The following is a 20,769-nucleotide window of genomic DNA, read 5'->3' on the forward strand; positions in this document are numbered from 1 at the left end:
AGAACTCATAAAGTGTCATTCTAAAGTAGCGGTTTAACAAAGATTAGGTTGTCAATGTTTTAATCCTGTTAACTGCACAAGATTATTGATGTGTGGAAAAAGCGAGAGCATAGGTCTTGTGCATGTCTCTACGAACTCGTAAAGTATCGTTCTAAAGTAGCGATTACCAAAGATAAGTAGTCAGGGTTATAATCCTGTTAAATGCACAAGATTGTCGATGTTCAGAAAGAGCGAGAGCTCGCCAAAGAGTATGGGGTTACTTACAACGGTCCGCAATGTGGGATTCCTTGAATCCTACCCTGTGTCCGCGCCAGCTTGGGGGACAGAACCAATCACTGGCGGGTAGAATACAAAGGGACCGGGAGCCAATCAGCGGCGCAAACCAATCTACATGTGAAATAGAGGAGTGGTGCGCGAAGTATCCTTCCGGTGGTGCATTCTCAAGTGTTTACGTGGTAACGTTGTTGAGTCATAGAGCGTGCCACGTCATATCCTGTCAACGATCGAAAATACGGGAGTAAGCTAGAGTGTAGACCAAATTGTTGGGTCGTGGTGGTTCACTCGGGCTCATCTCCTAGCAACAGTCACCTAACAACAGAGTAACGTGACAGGTAGTGTAACCATTCAAACATAAAGTTATAGTAGCCACAGAGGGGTGGCGCTCGTGCCCTACTGGGTCAAAAATACAATTAAAGCTATTCCACGAACAGTTCAGGTACACAAAAAGAGGAAAAAGCCAATATCTTGATGTATAATTTACCAAAGGAGGTAGACAGAGCCCTTACCCTGATCATTCATTAAAGGTGAATTCCTATTATGTGTAACCCAGTGATTGGTCCATCCTCTGGTTCAGATATTAAACAGGCTACCCCAAGGAATGTCTTCATTCAACCCTTCCAGGTGGGAGGATAATCTCATTACCCACCTCTGTTCTAATGTAAACAATTTAGCCTTGCTAATGTTTTTAAAGGATTGGAGAACTATCCAATGTAAAGAATCAGGGGAATGTTGCTTCTCAAAGAAATGTGTTGTCATTTTTGTGTTCACTCTATTGCACCGAAAATTGCTCCGATGTTCAATAATTCTAGTTTTTACTGGTCTCGCAGTCATCCCTATGTAAGAGAGATTGCATGGGCACGAGATTAAATTAATGCAATTTGGGGTGTTGCAATTGGTGAGTGTTCTGCATTGCCAGGTGAACCCATTCGAAAATTCGATGTTCTTAGTAACTTTGGTTAATGGGCAGGCTACACACGAGCCACAGGGGTAATGGCCCATTACAGGAGGAAGGTTCCATAAAGAGGGCTGTGTGGTGCTCTTAGATTGTTTGGGTCTCGTGTGTATGAGCCTCTCCTTCAGATTGGTGGTACGTTTAAAAGCAAATCGTGGGGTCATCAATGAAAGCCCCCCAGTATGGAGGATGCTCCAATGTTTCTTGATGATCCTCTTCAGTTGGACCGAGTTAGGAGTGTAAGTGGATACACATGTGAGGCAGTCATCAGTTGTGTGTTCCCTTGGTTCAAGTAACCCTTCCCTGTTATTATTACGGGCACGTTTGTATGATTTCTTGACATCCTGTCTCTGGTATCCCCTCTGAATGAGATTCGTAGTAAGGACCCTAGATTCCTTTATAAAGTCAGATATAGAGCTACAGTTCCTCCTGATCCGGAGGAATTGTCCAAAAGGAAGATTTTGCTTCAGGGCCACGGGGTGGTAGCTGTCGAAATGTAGCAGACTGTTCCTGTCGGTGGACTTTCGGTGAAGTGTGGTACTCATTTTATGATCGTTTAGTAGGATCAAGAGGTCCAAAAAAGGAATTTGTTGGTCAGAGATAGTGCTGGTGAACCTTAGGTAGGGGTTTAGGGTATTGATCCATTTACAAAACTCCTCACAGTGAGCCCGGTCACCCTTCCAGAGGATCAGAATATCATCAATGAATCTCTTCCACAGTAGGATATTGGTTCTGTAGGGATTAGACTCATTCTGAATGGCTCTTTTTCCAAAAGCTGCCATGTAGATACAGGCCACACTAGGGGCGAAGGTGCTCCCCATCGAGGTGCCCTGTATCTGATGGAATAATTGGCCCTCGAACTCGAAAAAATTCTCTATTAGAACTAGAGATGCACACTCAAGGATAAAAGGGCGGGGGGTAGTTGACACCCAATCCAGCCCACTCAACACATCCTCTATAACATCAAGGGTTGCCCTTTGTGGAATATTGGTATACAGGGCCTCAACATCCAGGGTGATGAGAAAATCCACTTCACCCTGGTGTTGAGTACCCTCTAGAAGCCTGAGGACATTGGTGGTGTCTCTCAGAAAAGAGGGAGTTTTCTGGACCAACGGTTTCAGAAAGTGATCAACAAACTTAGAGAGGGGTTCGAGAAGGGAACCAATCCCGGAGACGATCGGTCTCCCAGGAATCGGATTGGTACCCTTATGTATTTTCGGAAGACAGTAAAAGTAAGAAGTTCTTGGTTCATTGGTGACTAAAAATATTGCCTTTTTGGTTGTGATCCAGCCCTGGGTCTCTGCATGAAAAACCATAGTGTTAATCAATGTACTGAGTCGAGTTGTGGGGTCTTCTTTGATCGGAGTATAGTATTTCCTGTCACTAAGTTGGCGCTCACATTCGGTACGATAATCCGTGGTCGACATGATTACCGTTGCGCCCCCCTTGTCTGCTTGTTTGATAGTGATAAGAGGGTCATCGTTAAGTGACCGTAATGCTGCTTCTTCCTCATTGGTGATATTGTGGAAGGCATTGGCGGGTCTGATATGTTTCCAGTCCTTGAGAACTGCCTGTTCGAAGGTCAAAACCTCATTGGGGACCATCCCACTATGTGGTGTAAACGTAGATGGTTTATGGAGGCCAGAGTCTTCACAAGAATCCCCTAGTTCGTCATGAAAATAGGCCTTGAGACGTATTTTACGGAAAAAGGCCTGTATTTCACACATTTCTTTGAACGAGTGGATCCTGGGTGTTGGTACAAACCCCAAGCCTTTTTGGAGTACTCGTCTCTCTGTCTCGTCTAATGTACGGTGAGAGAGGCTAACAATTAACGTCTCTTGTTCTTGGTTTGGCTCCTAGTCTCCATTGATGTTGAGGGTTGGTCCTGCCAGTGTACTCTCTTGTCATCTCCTCTTCTCCGCCCTCTTCCTCTGCCCCAGCCTCTGCCTAAAAAAGGGGGGCCCTGTTGGTAAAAAGGGGGAGGAGGAGGACCTGGTTGGAAATTGGGAAAATGCCAGAAGGGTGGGGTCGGTTGGTATTGTCCCTGAAAGGGAACCATTGGATAGGTGGTGTAATTCTGTTGTCCTTGTCTATTCCGATTGTTGGAGTACCCACCACTACTAGAATCGCTACTCGTATTAGAGTTGCGTCTAGAGCTATTGGACTCCTCATCTGAGGAGTAGCTGTTGATCACTGATGTGTAGTCTGCCTTTAGGTATGGGTAGACCCTCTCCTTGTCGAATTTCTTAATGTCTTTTTGTAGTTTAGTTATTTTTTGTTTCATCAAAAATTCCTTATTTTCCGCTATCTCATTGTTAATTTCAGACAATTTGGTTTTGAATATTGCGGTGGTCAGGGAGACTTTGACAACACCCTCAGCATTCCGAATTCTGATCAAGAGTGCATCCGTTAGTCTCTTGGCTGTATTGATAATGAGTATCAACCAATCCCTGGTGCATTTCCAGGACACCAGGGACCATTCCTCCTTGAAGATCATGTCTTCAAGAAAAAGGCGGGGAAAGTTCTTAACAATTAACCCATTAGGAGCGATGTTAGCCCTCAGATACTCCGTCATCATAGCCCCGTGTAATGTAATTCTCAGCCACTCCCGTTTCAGGGCAGTGAGGGTCATTAGGTCGTCAGATTGGGCTCCAGAAGTGGAGCTGTTATCTGGCCCCAATAGAGACGGTGTTCGTAAAATTTCTGCAGCGATATCGTCACCAAAACTTAAACCTTGGCAGTCGTCCATGGTTGAGGCTTGGTACGGATAAGAGCAAAGATATAGCTAAAGGAAAAGAGAGCAAGATAAGTATCAGTCCTCTTATGATACAAATGGGCCAAGGCTTCACAATTGTGGGTGTCCTTGGTATCCTATTTAGTTCCTACGAGGAAGCCCCGTGCTAAATATAATACATAACAAGAAGGAACAAAGGCTATCTAAGACAGGTCCAGCATACGTAGCCCGGGCATAAATCTGAAAATACAAAGGTATGCTGTTCCTAAGAAGGCTAATAATGATTTAAGAGATGTATGAGTCTGCAAGGTCAGGAGGAGATTCCTCTTTAAGGAAAAAGACCCTCACACATCCGGCAGACTAGCTGTCATATTTTGTCAGCGTGTGGCCCAGATGTCATGTTTCATCATTAGGTCTGCTCCGAATCGGGGCGGCGCTGCAATCCCCGATCGGCGACCTTAGTGGCGCCTTTTAGTGGAGATCTTTATTCCTTTAACTGCCGGTAGGTGAAGTGCAGGTGAGGGCCCTAAGGTGAAGTGTGTATTGGACAGAGTGTGTTAAAAATAAGTAGTGGAGATCCTAGATAACAAAGTTTAATGAGGGAGGTCCCACTCTTAATTAAAAGCAATAACGTGCGTAATCTTACAGTAAAGGTGTCTGTATTACGCTATAGTGAATAGTGGTCAACATGTTTCTTGCAAAGGTAAAACTAACCGCAATTCTTCAGGACCAGAAAGTTCACACACTTATTGGTAGTGGTAGCAACTGATAAAGCACTTACCACTGATACAGCACCCTAATAAGTGGTTACTTATGAGGATAAGGTAAAAACGCCTGTAAAAAGAAATACAAGGGGACATACATACAAGTCAAAAAACATCTTACTAAAACAATCTTTAGTAAAATCGCCTTATTTACTGCAACAAACTGGTGTCATGCAGTATTCGTGACATGATAGTATTTAATTGTGTAACAAAGATGTGTTAAACAAACGTATTAGTGGCTAAAGGAAATAGTTCCCTTCATCTGACAAACGCTGATGCAGAAATCATAAGTGTCTTAGTATTAGAGGAACACCGTGACTGTAGAAATTGTTAAAAAACCTTTTCAGTAGGTTCAACTCACCCTGAGGTGCAAGGCTTCAGGTTCCAACGAGTAGGCGCTGGGCGCTTTTTTCACACATCAATAATCTTGTGCAGTTAACAGGATTAAAACATTGACAACCTAATCTTTGTTAAACCGCTACTTTAGAATGACACTTTATGAGTTCTTAGAAACATACACGAGACCTACGCGAGTGCATTCTTTCTCCTTCCTTTTTGCTAACAGGACACTGCACTATTCAGTGTCAGTATCCAGCGCCTACTCGTTGGAACCTGAAGCCTTGCACATCAGGGTGAGTTGAACCTACTGAAAAGGTTTTTTAACAATTTCTACAGTCACGGTGTTCCTCTAATACTAAGACACTTATGATTTCTGCATCAGCGTTTGTCAGATGAAGGGAACTATTTCCTTTAGCCACTAATACGTTTGTTTAACACATCTTTGTTACACAATTAAATACTATCATGTCACGAATACTGCATGACACCAGTTTGTTGCAGTAAGTAAGGCGATTTTACTAAAGATTGTTTTTAGTAAGATGTTTTTTGACTTGTATGTTTGTACCCTTGTATTTCTTTTTACAGGCGTTTTTACCTTATCCTCATAAGTAACCACTTATTAGGGTGCTGTATCAGTGGTAAGTGCTTTATCAGTTGCTACCACTACCAATAAGTGTGTGAACTTTCTGGTCCTGAAGAATTGCGGTTAGTTTTACCTTTGCAAGAAACATGTTGACCACTATTCACTATAGCGTAATACAGACACCTTTACTGTAAGACTACGCACGTTATTGCTTTTAATTAAGAGTGGGACCTCCCTCATTAAACTTTGTTATTTAGGATCTCCACTACTTATTTTTAACACACTCTGTCCAACACACACTTCACCTTAGGGCCCTCACCTGCACTTCACCTACCGGCAGTTAAAGGAATAAAGATCTCCACTAAAAGGCGCCACTAAGGTCGCCGATCGGGGATTGCAGCGCCGCCCCGATTCGGAGCAGACCTAATGATGAAACATGACATCTGGGCCACACGCTGACGAAATATGACAGCTAGTCTGCCGGATGTGTGAGGGTCTTTTTCCTTAAGGAGGAATCTCCTCCTGACCTTGCAGACTCATACATCTCTTAAATCATTATAGGAGACGTCTCATGGCAAAAACAAACATTGTTGATGCCCCAAGACAAAATGATGTGATTTTATAACCTCTTCTAACTGCAAATCTATTTTTACCGGTAATCAACAGTTTTCTATTTAGAAAGAAATATTAACTATTTGTAGCCCATCAGTCACTACATTAAGTTATCCCATTGATAAGACGATAAGTGGCAGATGGAGTCTGAGTTTGTACAATTGGCAGCAAACATGATTGTGTAGTAGTACGACCCAGGGTTCATGCTGGATGTTTTTTTATCAGGTATAGGTAAGGTTTTGAAATGGGCATCCAAACTCACATCCCACGAAAGGGGGTTTATAGAACCCTACAATTGATGCCCAAATGTGAGTCAGTGTTAAGTGTATGTTGAAAGGATATAAGTTGCTTAGATGTAATAATTTTAGTTTCATCCTCACCCTATAACTTCACCTACAACCCTGACATCCTCCCAGTTATTTTGAGGTGATGTAGAGGAGTATCAAACAAAAACTGGACTGTAATTATTGTTCACGTACTGCACTATCTCACAGAGGTGCTTCGGTTAAGGCTTTTTTGGGACATTTTTTGAAGTCCAAATAAAATCCAAAAGTAAAAAAAATGCACTAAGACGTAAAAAACCATCATAGTTTGCAACATTGCATTTGATTTAAGATAGACTCCCTACATTGGAGTCTCAGTAATAATATTAAATGGTTGACATCTGCTGCAGTCTTCTCAAGTGACTTCATTCATTTCTTTTACTTAGGAATCCCATTGTTATCAGAACTGTAATTGGCAACTTTACCTAAAGCATTGGAGTAATTTAGGTCCAAAACTTTACTTTTGGTAGTATTTAGACTGACCGTATGAAACTATGTCTCTTCAGAGAATGGTTCTTATAGGTAGGATTTAAAATGCCAATTACCTTATGGATTTACACATAAGGGTACTTGAATTGAATGCATTTGTTGTAGATTCATTCTTTTTGTAATTCCAGCAAGGTACAGTTGAATCACAAACGTAGCCTGGGTATATACCCAAAGCGAATTTTTGAAATTAATCAGATAAATAAATGTTTATATTTTTAGGTTTGCATGCACTAGGCGGCTGAAGAGATACTACTTAAAAAATATAAAGAATTCAAAAATACCAAACAGTTGTCTATCACCTTTGCTAAATCCACTTACCAAGACCGGTTAGTACAGTCTATGCAACTCTCTTATTACAGAGTTCACTTGCAGTTAAACCACAAAGGTTGCATTCAACACTGACCAACTGTCCAACGAAACATTCCTAGGAAATAGCTCTTTTCTCAGTATTTATTTAGCAGCAATATGAGGTTCTGCTGAGAGATGATGCGCGACTGGATAGGGACACAGACAGAGGCTGATTGACTCAAAACAGGGACTTCCTTATATTGTGCCTCTTGCCCTTTGCTGCACCTGTTTCCTCACAAATTCAGGTCTGCGGCGCGCGTAGTTATTAAGTATTGTATACATAGGCATGTTTAATTGGGCTTATCTTCATCTGCTTAATCATGGCCACTATACATAGAGCCAAATGCTTGTATTCACGAAAGGTGATGTCCCCTTGCGGGGCACTCATGACAAATATCTCTCTTCATTCAGTTTTACAGCTGAGTCAGAACGCGAGAAGAAGGAATGGATGGAAACTCTCCTTGACTCCATCTCGGAGACCCTCTCAGATTACGAAGTGGCTGAAAAGATTTGGTCCAACAAGGCTAACAAGTTCTGTGCAGACTGCAAATCCAGCAACCCCGACTGGGCATCCATTAACCTCTGTGTGGTCATTTGTAAGCAGTGTGCAGGTCAGATTTCTAATGAGGAATGAGTGACAAACAAGGCCTCGGCCCCAATTTAATGTCTTTATTACTGGGTTAGTTGGCATGTTTTGCCTTTAGTTACAGTATTGACAATCTTTAAAGAAAGGTGGAATGACAGCTGATGGTTTTTCTATATTTCTGTATACAGGTCAGCACCGAGGACTGGGCACCAGCGTCTCCAAAGTACAGAGTCTGAAACTAGACATCAGTGTCTGGAGCAATGAGATTGTTCAGGTACGAATATATGTCCAGCCACTTTACGCCAATTAGTCAGTCAGATTTATCAGCGCTTAGAGACCTTTTGGTATTAAGCGCTCAATAAATCTAAATTAACATAACATAACATAACTATCTTGTGTAATGCTGGGAGTACAGCTGATCTAGTTGCTACTCTGTGTTGTGCATTGTTTTGAAAATCTGTTCGGTGTGTAATTTTGAGCCACTTCAGGGACAGTATAGTGACATCTTTAGGTTCCTTATCGTCTGAATTCCCAGGTTTCACTAGGCAGGTGTCCCTACTATCACCTATGCTGTTTACTTGTGCTTGCTGATGAAATGGTTGACTACAGCACGTGTAGTGGGGCTCCTTTCTGCAGCTGTGTGCTATTCTGGGGCATAAGATCACAGGGCCTCGTTGTTTGAGTGTTGCCTCAGGTGGATGCATAATAAATGGGTCTCAGGTGCATTTATTCCTTAGATTTGCACCAAGGCACTTCTCTTCGCAAGGTGTTCCATCACACTCTTATATCTCCCATAGACCACCCATCTTAAGTCCCAATACCTCCAGAGCTCTCATATTCCCTGTTCTCTTTCTCCTGTCCCTCTCTTGTTTTGACCACCGATCTTACAACCATGTTTTTTGTACAGTGTTCTGATGATTTACAGATTGCTTCGTGTTGCATGGATTCTGCTTAGAAATAGAACAATTCCTGGGATCACAGAACATCAGTATGTACGGACTTAGTCACTATGCCACCTCAGTACTTATGGGTCCAAATTCAGACTAACTCATAGTGCTTTACCAGCCCTCCTAACCTTCCAGAGTGACTGGTAAGTTAGCACACCAGAACACAACACTGTGAACCCTCTCAGTGGCAGCAGTAACAGGTCGTCACCTTTCGTTCTCACACCAATACGTCTCCTTAATATACAGAAGAGAGACCTGAAGAAAGCTTACAATATTTATTGAAACTATCATGCTCTGCCTTGAAGCAGCAAAGAGCTGCTCTGGGCATTCAAAACTGGCCCCAAGAGTTCCAGCCCTCTAGGGAAATACTCTGTGAAGTAAAATACCTGTCTGGCCCTGGGGAAGGAATGAGAAAAGTGAAGTATGTCTCAGGTTGGTCAGAGGAATTAGCGTTGCTTTGGGGGGGTAATAAAAAAGAACACCGAGGACTCTTAAAGTCTTAGGTCTTTGGTGCTGCTTGAATCATGGTTACGTGACAGCAAGTTACATAATCAGCTGTAGCCAACCTGGGCCATATCTCTCTATCAACAGGAGTGTGGGGACGAAAAGGGTACATTTTTACATTAAAAATAAATGTTTTTATTGATTTTTTAAGAATACTATCAGAACAGGAGAGGTATGTCGACCTGTAGCTAATCACAGGATCCATATATCAATCCCAGAAACTCATACATTGTAATTACTGTGATGACCACCCTTCTTAGGATGCTGTATTCCATACATTTACTGTATCCTCCTGTATTTAGTCAACATTACATAACTAGTAAATTTTGACAACTTGATCAGATTTTCCCTTTGTATGTTCACACAGTTTTCCCCCTTGAGTTCCACTGCCTCCCTCAAGCCCTACACTGCCAACTGTCTCGCTAATGTGTTCGAACTATACTTAACCCCCCCACCGCATCATGGCCCTTTCCCTACTCCCCCCACACCTCTTCTTCTCCCCACCTGTATTCGGGTATATATCCATGTAGGGTTCATGCTATTGCTCAAGGTCTCTTGAATGCCTTAGTGCTGTTCACGGGGGTCTGCTCCCTGGTGGGTCTGAAATTGGAAGGATCATCTACCCCCATGTTTCTAAGTCATCAATTAGTTTGGTCATTGCTTTGCATGATTCGCATATGCCCCTCAGTTACCCACTCTATTAAGCCCTCCCTCCAGCTGTTGGTCATATTTCTAGGGCCCAGTTTTTTTTCTCTTCAGAAGAATATTGAGAATGTAGCTGCTTATTGTAAGTGTAATTCCCCCTTTTATGTGCTAACCAATTGGAAGTGCCACATCTTTCAGAGCTTGTGGAGCCCCTGGCACTGCCATTTGATGTGCACACAGGAAGCCACATGTAGCCGAGGCAGATGGGAATATCCTGTGTATGTGTGCCATGTTGACTCCTCACTTTTCTCGGCACCAAAACATGCAGCCTGCAAGAGCAGTGTGTGTGTTAAGGTACAGGGCCTCTAAGGGTGGCACAATATGTGCTACAGTCCTTTTAAAGGCTTCCCTGGTCACAGTGCCCTTGGTACCCATGGTACCTTTTACAAGGGACTTACATGTGTCCAGAGTGGGTGGTTCCAATTGGGGGGTTTAAAGGTACAGTTTTAGGGAATGAACACAGGCCCTGGGTACCCGATTAGCAGGAACCCAGGGCACACTTAGTCAAGGAGCATCAAACATCAGGCAAAAAGTGGGGGCAACTATGCAAAAAGGGCACTTTCCTGCACAAACCAATGCCATTAGCTGTACAGAACAATAACGTACTCAAACTGCAGAGGAATACTTCCCTGTTCGTTCAGCTCCCTCCACTGCACAAGCAGTGAGTAGAGTGGTACTTAACAAATCAGAGATCCCTCAGCTCTCCTGGCATGGGCTATTGTATCTAGTCTCCAATGCATTCCGCATGTCTGCAGCCTGCATAATTCCAAGAGTCAGGCGCACCAAACCAGAGTCTCCTCCAGCCATGTCACTGCTAGTCAACGTGCTTTTCATTGTCTAGCACTCCCTTTCCAGTCCTGCTTTCCAGCATGGCTACTTTGAAATGCAGTCCTGAGCCCCTCATGCTGCCTGTGGATGCTAATGCGGTCCAGGTTAGTGGTCCGAGTGCGCGCCCTCTTTTCCGAACAGCTACACCTCCGAACCTGTTTCAGGGGCCCCCTTCCTCACAGCCAGAGGATTTCCAAGCCTCTGCTAATGTGACATCTTGTTGGAACCATAGTGTCCTGCCTTTGGGTCTGCATCCTCCCACCAGCATCTGCCAGCAGTCTGCTCCTGGTTCCCCTTAACCACCTCAAGGCATGTTGTTGTTTCCAACCAGTCCCAAACATCTTCTGGGGTAGTGAAGAACTGCACTTTGCTTTTGTGCTGGATGCGTAGTTTAGCCAGGTACATTAGACTATATTATTGGTGGTTATGGTCTCTAAGTTTGTGCTTCACAGCCAGGAATGTGTTTCTCTTTTACTGCAGATGCCTGGCATAAACCGGGAAAACCATCATAGAGGCATTGACCTGCACCAGTGGCCCATTTTGTTCACAAGCTGCAAAATGGCATCGCTGTCTCTGTGGTTGAACAGTCGTGCTATCATGGCCCACCGGGGGGGGGGGGGGGGGGGGGGTGTCCGGGTGTGGGTGCGGCACCAGGGCACACTACGCTGCCTCTATGGAGAAGAATTTGGAAAGCCATAGTGGGCACAGCATGTCCGTGATCAGTCCTCCAGCAATAATTCCACCAACGGCCCTTTAGCTTTCTCGGGGAACCCGACAAATCTCTTGAGTGCCCTTCCAGGTCTTCCAGTCTGTCTACGAGTTTAGTAGTCTGGGCAGTCATCTCCGCAACTGTGACATTCAACATGGTGACTTCCTGCGGCAGGATTTCAATAAAGTCTTAAGTTTCTTTTACCCGGTCAGCCATTTTTCTCATGTTCGCCCTCAGTCACTTCACTTTAATCACAACTGTTTCTATTTTCTCCCCTAGTGTATCGCAGGTGTCTTTTATCATGTCCGATGCACTAGGTTCTGTCTGCTGGTTCTGAGATTACATCTGCACCGTCTCTCCTACTTAGTCCTCCTTACCTAGGAGGGTTGCATACAGCAGGGTCTTGTTAGTCTGTGATGGCTTAAGGGCTTTATCTTTCCCCATATTGCCTTTGCCTAGAGCTCCTTTCAGATGCTTCATGGACTTTTATGCCCCAACGACTGCCAGGCTATGGGATTTTCATCTAGAGTGGGGGTGGCTGGTGCGCCGCTGTACCATCAGTTCAATGGTATTTCCATTCCACGTAAGCTACTCTGTCCACAACCTCAGCATATGCACCACAGTGGACCCCTGCTACATGAGATCAATAGCCTGTTTCTACGCTCCGGTATGAGACCCCCAGCACCTACTGCTCCCCCCCAGGAACTCCTGCGTCATCCTCGCACTACTCCTCACTTATCCAAAATTATGCCTGCTGCGGGGCTCAATCCCTCCTTTCGCCTGCCAGGCTCAGCATTGTCCCTATCTGCTACCCCTTCCTTGTTCAGGCACGTTGCCGCCCCTGCCTCCTCACTTGCGCCGTAGACTCACCAAGGCCCGCCATTATCCCGTAGGCGTGGTCACCTTGGGCGATGCCTCTCCCAGGCGTTTCAGGTAAGGGCCATAGTTCCAGCTGTGCGGCTCCCTCACATGAGGGGAATCCCTTTCAACCTCAATCCACCAATTGGGCCTTCTTGCCCCCCGCTGTGCTTTCATTGAGGCCTGGGTCCTGTCCTATTGCTTTTTGGCAGTTCCGCGTGGGCCCCACCAGCCTCAGTCTTCGTGCCAGACCCCGGCTCTTCCAGGCTATACCTGTTCGCTCCCCGTCCTCGCAATGAAGTTGCAATCTTTATCTGGCTTCGATGCGTGTGAAGAGGGGAAGTTTCCAGTAGGATTGTGCCCTGAGCCTCAGAGGAATGAGACATGTTGCTTGGCTTTGCCCCCTCTAGATTTCACATACTTGGAGAACAAAAACAGATGGCAGTTTAAGCCCAATTGACCTGATGACAACTATCGTCCACCAGAATTAAATGATAAAGAATATCTCAGCACCTGCAGTCCAGTATCTTATTCTGTAATTGTTGCATATATATGCTTTTCTTCCTCTGGTTTTTTTTCCTACTTTTTCAAACCATTTAAAAAGTTTCATTTCAGGTATTTTGGCGGACTTTGTTGATAGTGTGTAGTCGCTCATTTGTAATCCTTTTCTCTTTTGCAGCTTTTTATTGTTTTAGGGAACGAACGAGCCAACCAGTTTTGGAGTGCACGGATCCAGGCTTCAGAAGTCATACAACCCTATGCCAGTGTAGAGCAAAGACATGACTTCATTGTCCGCAAATACAAGGAAGGCAAATACCGGCGACCCCATCCCCAATATGCCACGCAAGAGGAGATATTGCAGGTAACCAAGTCCATGGAGGACTACTCTCTTTTTCGCTATTTTATCTGAAACATATCAAGTAGTTTCAAAGTACCCCACCTTGTATTAACATTTTCTTTTGCTGTTTTGCGCTAGGTAAATATCATTTTGTTTCTTGTGAGTTGTTGAGTTTTTAGAATGTGTTGCTTTTTGTGGGAGGCTGTAGGAGGCTGGCTCTGTATATACTATATCAAAAGGAATTTTAGTGTGCACAGAGTCCAGTAAGTCCCCAAAGGTATAGCAGAGGATTACTTAGATAATACCTTACTCTCAATTTAGTGGTAGCTGGGCTAAGCAGTTAGGCTTATCGGAGGAACCAAGTTGACCTCTGTTACAGGTAAGTAGACTTTTAAGTTATGCAGTACCTTGAATATACAGTTGGCAAATGTTTGTAGAAGCTTTAGGAATACTTTACATGTGGATGAATTACTTTTCAATGTCAAGAAGATACTTTGTATTCAGGATCAACACTTAGTGCAATACAGAGAAATACCAATGCAACCCTACGGGAGGAAAGGCAGGTAAGTAACTTACAGGCAAGTGCATGACTTTCAGGTTCAGACTCTGGGTTCTAGAACAAACACAGGGCAAGGATTAGGAAGACACAAAGGGTGCACCCTCAGCAGCACAGGGGCGGCTGGGTGCAGAGGTCATAGGTGGTTCCGGGTGCCCGATGCAGGCCTATGGCGACAGGGGGTACTCAGCAGAGCCCTGGTTGCAGGAAGGACCTGCAGTTTCAGGGCAAGGACCCTGGGTTCAAAGAACAACACAAAGGGTGTCACGAGTTGGCACCAAGAGATCACCTCCAGCGGCACACAGGAGTCTAGGTGCAGAGTGCAAACAGGCGTCGTACTCCCAATGAAAGTCACAGAGGCTCTTTGGTTGGGGGAAAAGGCTGCAAGTTCGAAACATAAGACTGGCTGAAGCGATCAAATGACTGGAGAGGTAAGTTGGATAGTTGTTGGACACCAGGATACATGGGTTGGGCACCCCAAAGGCTTAGGACTGCGGGTGCTAGGGTGTCTTTCGGCATAGAGTTTCTTTCACCAGATCCGGTCGCAGTCAGGAGGACCCTTCAGAATGAGGCTGCAGGCATCATGGAGAAGTTCAGGAGAGGTCGTCCAACACTGGATCCCAGGTTAGGATCACTGGGAAGACTTCACTAGATCATTGGACCACCTGGACTCGGCCCGAGGGCGACCAATGCAGAGTGGTGAGGACTCGCGGTTCCAGGAGGCACTGGAGCCCTTGTTGGAGGTTGCTTTTACTGGATAAATCCGGTGTCCGCGGGAGACAGGGTCTTTATTGAAGGCAGTTCGGATTTCTGAGGTTGCTGGAGAAATGCTGGCCATGGGACAAGCAGATTTCTTTGAGCAGGGTCACTGGAGGATAAGACAGGCCAGAAGGGCTGGGGCCAAGCCAGTTGTCGTCTTTTCCACTGCTGCACGGCTCTTCAGTACTTCTTCTTCGTAGGTCATAGAATCTGAGGAACAAGGTTCAGGGGAGCCCTTCAATACTAAATTTCTGCAACTTGAGGTCAGTAGCCAATGGCTACTGTCCCTTTGGATGACTACACCCTTTAGGTGCCCCCTTCCTGCTGGGAGAGGGGTACATCCTTGTTCCTATTGGGCCTAATTCTCAAACCAAGATGGAGAATTCTGAAGAGATGAATTTATCTCAGCTCCTGGCAACCCTAGAGGTGTGCCAGGCCAAGGTGGACACTCCTAATCTGTTTGCTAAGTTTCCCACCTGTCCTGCCGCCAAAAAGTGGGGTTAGGGCACTAGTTGGAACTGCCCAAATTAGCATAGCACAAGGTGAGAGCCTTTGAGGCTAACCGCCAAGTGTTGCTGTTCCTGCAAGGGGGAGGTGGGAAGCACCTCCACCCAGAGCAGGCTTTGAGTTCCAGACCTCCGAGAGCGCGAAGGCTCTCACCCCATAAGGTCAGAAACCTGTGTGGTGGTGGCCGGCTGGCAGGGACCGATCATCCAATACACTAGAAGTTGGTCATTTATCAGGGAGCATCTCTGAGATGCAAATAAATCCAACACTGTCATCAGTGTGGGTTTATTATGCTGAGAAGTTTGATACTAAACTTCTCAGTCTTCAGTAAAGCCATCATGGAGCTGTAGAGTTTGTTGACTAACTCCCAGCCCATGTACTCAAAATGGCTTCGCTGCACTTATGGTGTCCAACAATAGACTGAGACACTATGGGGCATACTGCTCATGCAGCTATACCCTCACCTATGGTATAGTGCACCCTGCCTTGGGGGTTCATTTACCTATGCCACAGGCAGTGGTGGGTAGGCATGGCACGAAGGTAGGTGTGCCATGCCGACTTTTTTAGTTTTGCAACACCATAACACATCGCCTGCAATGGCAGGGTGTATGTGTTTGGTGTGGGGCCGATTAGTGTGGCACAATACATGCTGCAGCCCTAAGGAACCCTCTCTGGTCACAAGGCCCTTGGTACCACTGGTACCTTGTACAAGGGACTTGTATGTGGCCCAGAGGTGTGCCAATTGTGGAAACAATGGTACAGTTTTGGGAAAAAAACATGCCCTGGGATCCTGGTTAGCAGAGACCCAGGGAACACTCATTCAAAGTGCATCAGATATCAGACAAAAAGTTAGAGGGTGACCATGCAAAAAAGGGCACTTTCCTACAATGTATTTATGTTTAGGTATGGGTTTTTATGACTTTCTATTACATTGCCTGGCACACAGCTAAACCTGCCAGGCCCTCCTTTGAGAACCTATTATTTAATGCAAATCATATACCCCCAGGGCTTGTCAGAAGGGGTACTAAATATAAAAAAACTTGCCTACTAAGATAGTTTGTAAGTTTCCATGTAACACTCTTACGGGTACTTTTAACTGCAGATTCCTCACCTTTAGCTTATTCCCTAGGAGCCAGATTGTTTCAGGATACCTTTATTTGCACTGCTCCCTTGTGCCACCAGGTGGCACCATGCGCCTCCGCATTACCTCCATTCCAACCTGAAAGTGATAGACCAGAGTATGAATATGAGTTCCCCTCTTCTGCACCGATGTCAGATCATTTCTTTCTGTGCGTCCGAATGTAGATCTGGACCCCGCTCCCACTTTCGAAAGTCTTCAATGACTCCTAAAACTAAATCCACTGTGCAAGGGAAAGAGGCCACGTCCCAAAACTTCAGGATTCACAGTATGCTGCGACTGGCTAAAACTGATGTCTGACGCAGACATGCATGAGATGTCTCTTTGATGTTTGGGCTCCAGCCCTACTCCAAGTCATATGTAGATTGTAAGCTCATGCACCTGAAGGTGATCTGGGACTCTGAAGTCCTGTATTCTGGACTGTAAAGTTGTACCTAATAAACACAAAATGAAGACACAACCCTTGTGTAAATCCCGCTCTCACCCCAGGTCGAGGGTGCGTACCTAGTCCCAGTCCTACTCCCGAGGCCATTCTGTGCTGAGACATTTTGTTAGCACTTGAAGCCCTCCAAGTCCAAGCAGAAACATAAGAAAGTGAAGCAAGACTTGACACTCTGTCGAAAGAGAAAGTGCAAAGGCATTAAGATGCCACATGGTCTTGCTCCCAGTCTCTTGATCCCGATACTCAGCGAGCTCTCCAGGTCAATGCTGCAGCAGGTCAAGGCCTTTAAGAAGGCCATGCTGAGTATCTCTAGCATTCTTCTGGCTCCCTCGAGCATGCCCTCGGGCATCAAGGATCCACAATGGCCCTAAATTGCATTACGGCTCTGCGTCTGGTTCTGCACTGACTTCAGTGCACACTTCTTCACTGACTCCGGTGCACTCCTCCACACCAGCTCCGAGATCTGCGATTGTCGGTATTTCATCAACGACAGTACTAATGCCGCTGGTTGAGAATCTGGTGCAGACTCTGATGTCTGACCCGGAAAAGGCTTCAACCCTTCTTCGACCCAGGTCACACTCTGAATCCAGTGCAGCAGATCTAATCACCATACGACCGAAGTGTTATTCTGTACTGCCACTACTGCAGAGGCACCCTCAGAGTCTCCACAGAATTTTTTGAGCCAACTCTGACCAAAACTTGCACCATCTAGAGATGACGATGGTGGAAATGGGTATAATTTACCCCCTTGTTTAAGACGATGGCAGTCTCTTCATGGATGTACAGCAGGCTAGTGGGCTTGATGCTTCCTATGATATGGGTTTGAATTCGCCTTTTGGGCCCCCAATGGAATAGAGTTCTTTCTTTGCTGTGGTAATTGGACATGCCGCTGAGGTTCTGGACTTACAACTGCCTTCTCGTGAAGTCAATACAAATGTCCTTTCAGACGTTTTGCAACCTGGGCCAGCTTCATCAAAGCTGTTGCATCCATTCGGTGAAACCCCTACTAACACTTTAAGGGGCACTTAGTCGAAGCACTGCTCATGCCTGCCGGTGGATAGGAAGGTGGCCTGACCCGACAGACTGGTGCCTGGTGACCCTGATTTCCCTACACAGCATTCTACTCATGAAAGTCTGGTTGTCCAGGCTTCTACCAGCAAGGTGAACCCCATTCCCTAAGACATGCCTGGACAGGGAGTCGAAGATGAATTAGGTGTTTGGAAAAAGAATGTTCTCGTCTACTAGTCTAGCATTGAGATCAGACAAGGCTGTTTGTTTATTTGAACAATATACGCATGCACTTGCACATGGCGAGCAAGATCTTGCCAGTGGTATCAGAAGATCTTAGGGCCTCCTTGGCTCATATTATCCAAGATGGTCAAGATAAAGCCAAGTATGTTGACCCTGTTGTCCTGGATACTACTGCTTCTCAGGGGCAAGTGGTTGGCACCACTGTGGTACTCCATCTCCAAAAAGTGCCCTCTTTTTCATGGTTGCTCCCACTTTTTGCCAAACTGTTGATGTACTTTGACTGAGTGTGCCCTGTGTTCCTGGAAACCAGATAACCATGGCCTATGTTCTTTCCCTAAACTGCATTGACACAAAACCCAATTGGCACTCTTTGGCCACATGTAAGTCCCTTCTAAATGGTACCATAGGTACCAAGGGCACTGTGGCCACGGAAGGCCTCTAAGGGCTGCAGCACTTACTTTTTTTGATAAACAAGTTTGTATTGTTTTGAGAGATACAACATAAAAACTTTGAGCCTGTCGAACCACCATCATACAACAACATAGCATGAGAACACGCTACATGCCCGCCCCCCCCGAAATCCCCCCCGTCCCCTCCCCCCCCCGAACAGCACGCTCATGGTACATTGCCCAACCATTTCCCCCAGACCCTTCGGTATTTCTTTTGGCAGCCCCTTGCCTGGTAGAGAGTCCGTTCCTGTGTCGCACACCAGTCCACTCCGGTGCTCCATTTGGCCAAGCTAGACGGCTGCGGTTGCTTCCATGCCGCTGCAATGTCATGTTTCGCTACCATTATGCTGTCGTGAGGAATAACTGCTCTGAGCGTGTGCCATCCTGGCCCTCAGTGATGCCCAGTAGAGTGTGTCTAGGGTCGGGCTGCAGCACTTACTTATTGCCACCCTTAGAGGCTCTGTACCTTTACACACACACACTGTCATTGCAGGCTGCGTGTTTTGGTGCAGAACAAAGTGAAGAGTCGACATGGCACCCATCCCTGAGTGCCATGCCTACATCCCACTTCCCTGGCATAGGTAAGACACCCCTCTAACTGGGTGCACTCTACCAGTGGTGAGACTACTGTTGCATAAGCTCTGTACCCCTACAGTGTCTAAACCAATTCTTAGACATTGTAAGTGCAGTATTGCCATTAAGAGTATATGGTGCTGGGGGTTTGTCATAATGTCTCCCCAGTGAACCTGACCTGACATCTGACGATCTCTGACCTGCCTCGGATCTCCAAACAATGCCTGCAGCCCCTTTCTGGAGGATCCTCCTGACCGCAACCGGAGCCGGTAAAAAAAAAAACTATGCTTAAAGAAACACTTGCCCCCGACGTCCCACGGCCTTGGGTGACCCAACCGACAGTGCCCCAGCATCCTGAGGCATCCCAATTTACTTCTCCAACCGGTGGTTACCTCCAGAAGATCTTCGTCCCCTAGCCTGCAGTGTTTGTACCAACCAGAGAATCCCTATTGAAATCAATTGGGCACCTAATGCCAAACCAGCACCCTGTACCCGGCCGCCCCTGTGCCACTGTGGGTGCACCTTGTATGCTAAATCGGAACCCCCTTTGCCCTGAACCTAAACCCAGGAGCTTTGCTCCCACAACCTTGTGGCCTGCTCGTGAGCCGCCTCCAACCGGAGGCACCCTTTCCTCCTTTGGATAACATTGGGCCTCAGCACTATGCTCCCGGCCAACCTAGGGCTGCTGAGGGGGCTTTAAAAGGGCACTCTCGACCCTGGAAGAACCCTGGTTCTAACCCCAGAAACCCAACTCCCACAACCAAGTACTTACCTGTAAGCCGATAACTCAATTTCCTCCCATAGGATTGGATTGACTTCTTTTCTTGAAAATTGTTTTAAGTGTGGAATTAGTTTGTATGGAACTCTAAGAAACTGCAAATATAAAAAAATTGCTTTATTTACTTTTTCTATAGGCAATGTTCCAGTGTGATATCTAGGCATATCACACTGAGTAGAAAAAGTAATCCATAAAGCAATCTGTAAAGTAATCAAAAGTAATCTAACAGTAATTTCAACTCTATTGAAAGCATTTACAAACTTGTAACAAAGTCATTTTCATTCAACTTGCTTGTATTGTTCAACCTGCCTTGAAGAGTACCAGTTACACTTACCTGTACCAGGCTTGCTTGGTTCTAGGAAATAAATATAACTAAACAATATTTTCATACAAACAAATTGGTCTGAGTTCAGTCTTTGAGTGTGTGACATCATTTCTTGCATAAGTGTGTACAATAAATGTTTAGGACTACCCTTGGATAAAGCCTTACTGTTTGCCCACACTATCCCAAATAGAGAGTAAGGTATTATCTACTTTTACCTCTCCCTACCTTTGGGGTTCCACCAGACTCTGTGCACCTATACCTTATTTTGGTATAGTATATACAGAGCCAGCCAGAGGCGTAGCTAGAGCTTGTGGCGCCTGGGGCTATCCCTCAGATTGCCGCCCCTGGGTGGGTGGGGGGGGGGGGGGAAGGACGGCAAGCACTTGAAAGAGGACCAAGAGACACGTAGTATCGCCGCTAATAGTTACCTCGTTCGTGCAAGTTACATGCACATACATGTAGCGCTTCACTGCAAAGTCTGTAATGTGAGGCTGATGTGTTTGGCTGTGAATAAAACCAATCTGGCCACTTTGCAACCACTCTGTCTTGCTTTATTTAGTTATGTATTTATTTTACATATTTAAAACCTTCTA

General features: G+C 45.6%; 1 protein-coding gene and 1 long non-coding RNA gene across 6 annotated transcripts in view; one reads left to right on the forward strand and one right to left on the reverse strand.

Annotated features, from left to right (window-relative positions):
• Positions 1-20,769, forward strand: part of ARAP3 (ArfGAP with RhoGAP domain, ankyrin repeat and PH domain 3) — a 530,251-nt gene that overhangs the window by 233,565 nt on the left and 275,917 nt on the right. For all 5 annotated transcript variants that reach the window (XM_085617771.1, XM_085617775.1, XM_085617774.1 and 2 more), the window contains exons 11-13: positions 7,835-8,034; positions 8,198-8,283; positions 13,240-13,422. In XM_085617771.1, coding sequence (XP_085473897.1) covers positions 7,835-8,034; positions 8,198-8,283; positions 13,240-13,422 — 469 coding nt within the window. The remainder of the gene's footprint in view (positions 1-7,834; positions 8,035-8,197; positions 8,284-13,239; positions 13,423-20,769) is intronic.
• Positions 1-20,769, reverse strand: part of LOC146810702 (uncharacterized) — a 199,915-nt gene that overhangs the window by 80,343 nt on the left and 98,803 nt on the right. The window lies entirely within an intron of this gene.

The sequence above is a fragment of the Triturus cristatus genome, chromosome 7, assembly GCF_964204655.1.
Source record: "Triturus cristatus chromosome 7, aTriCri1.1, whole genome shotgun sequence".
Classification (NCBI taxonomy): domain Eukaryota; kingdom Metazoa; phylum Chordata; class Amphibia; order Caudata; family Salamandridae; genus Triturus; species Triturus cristatus.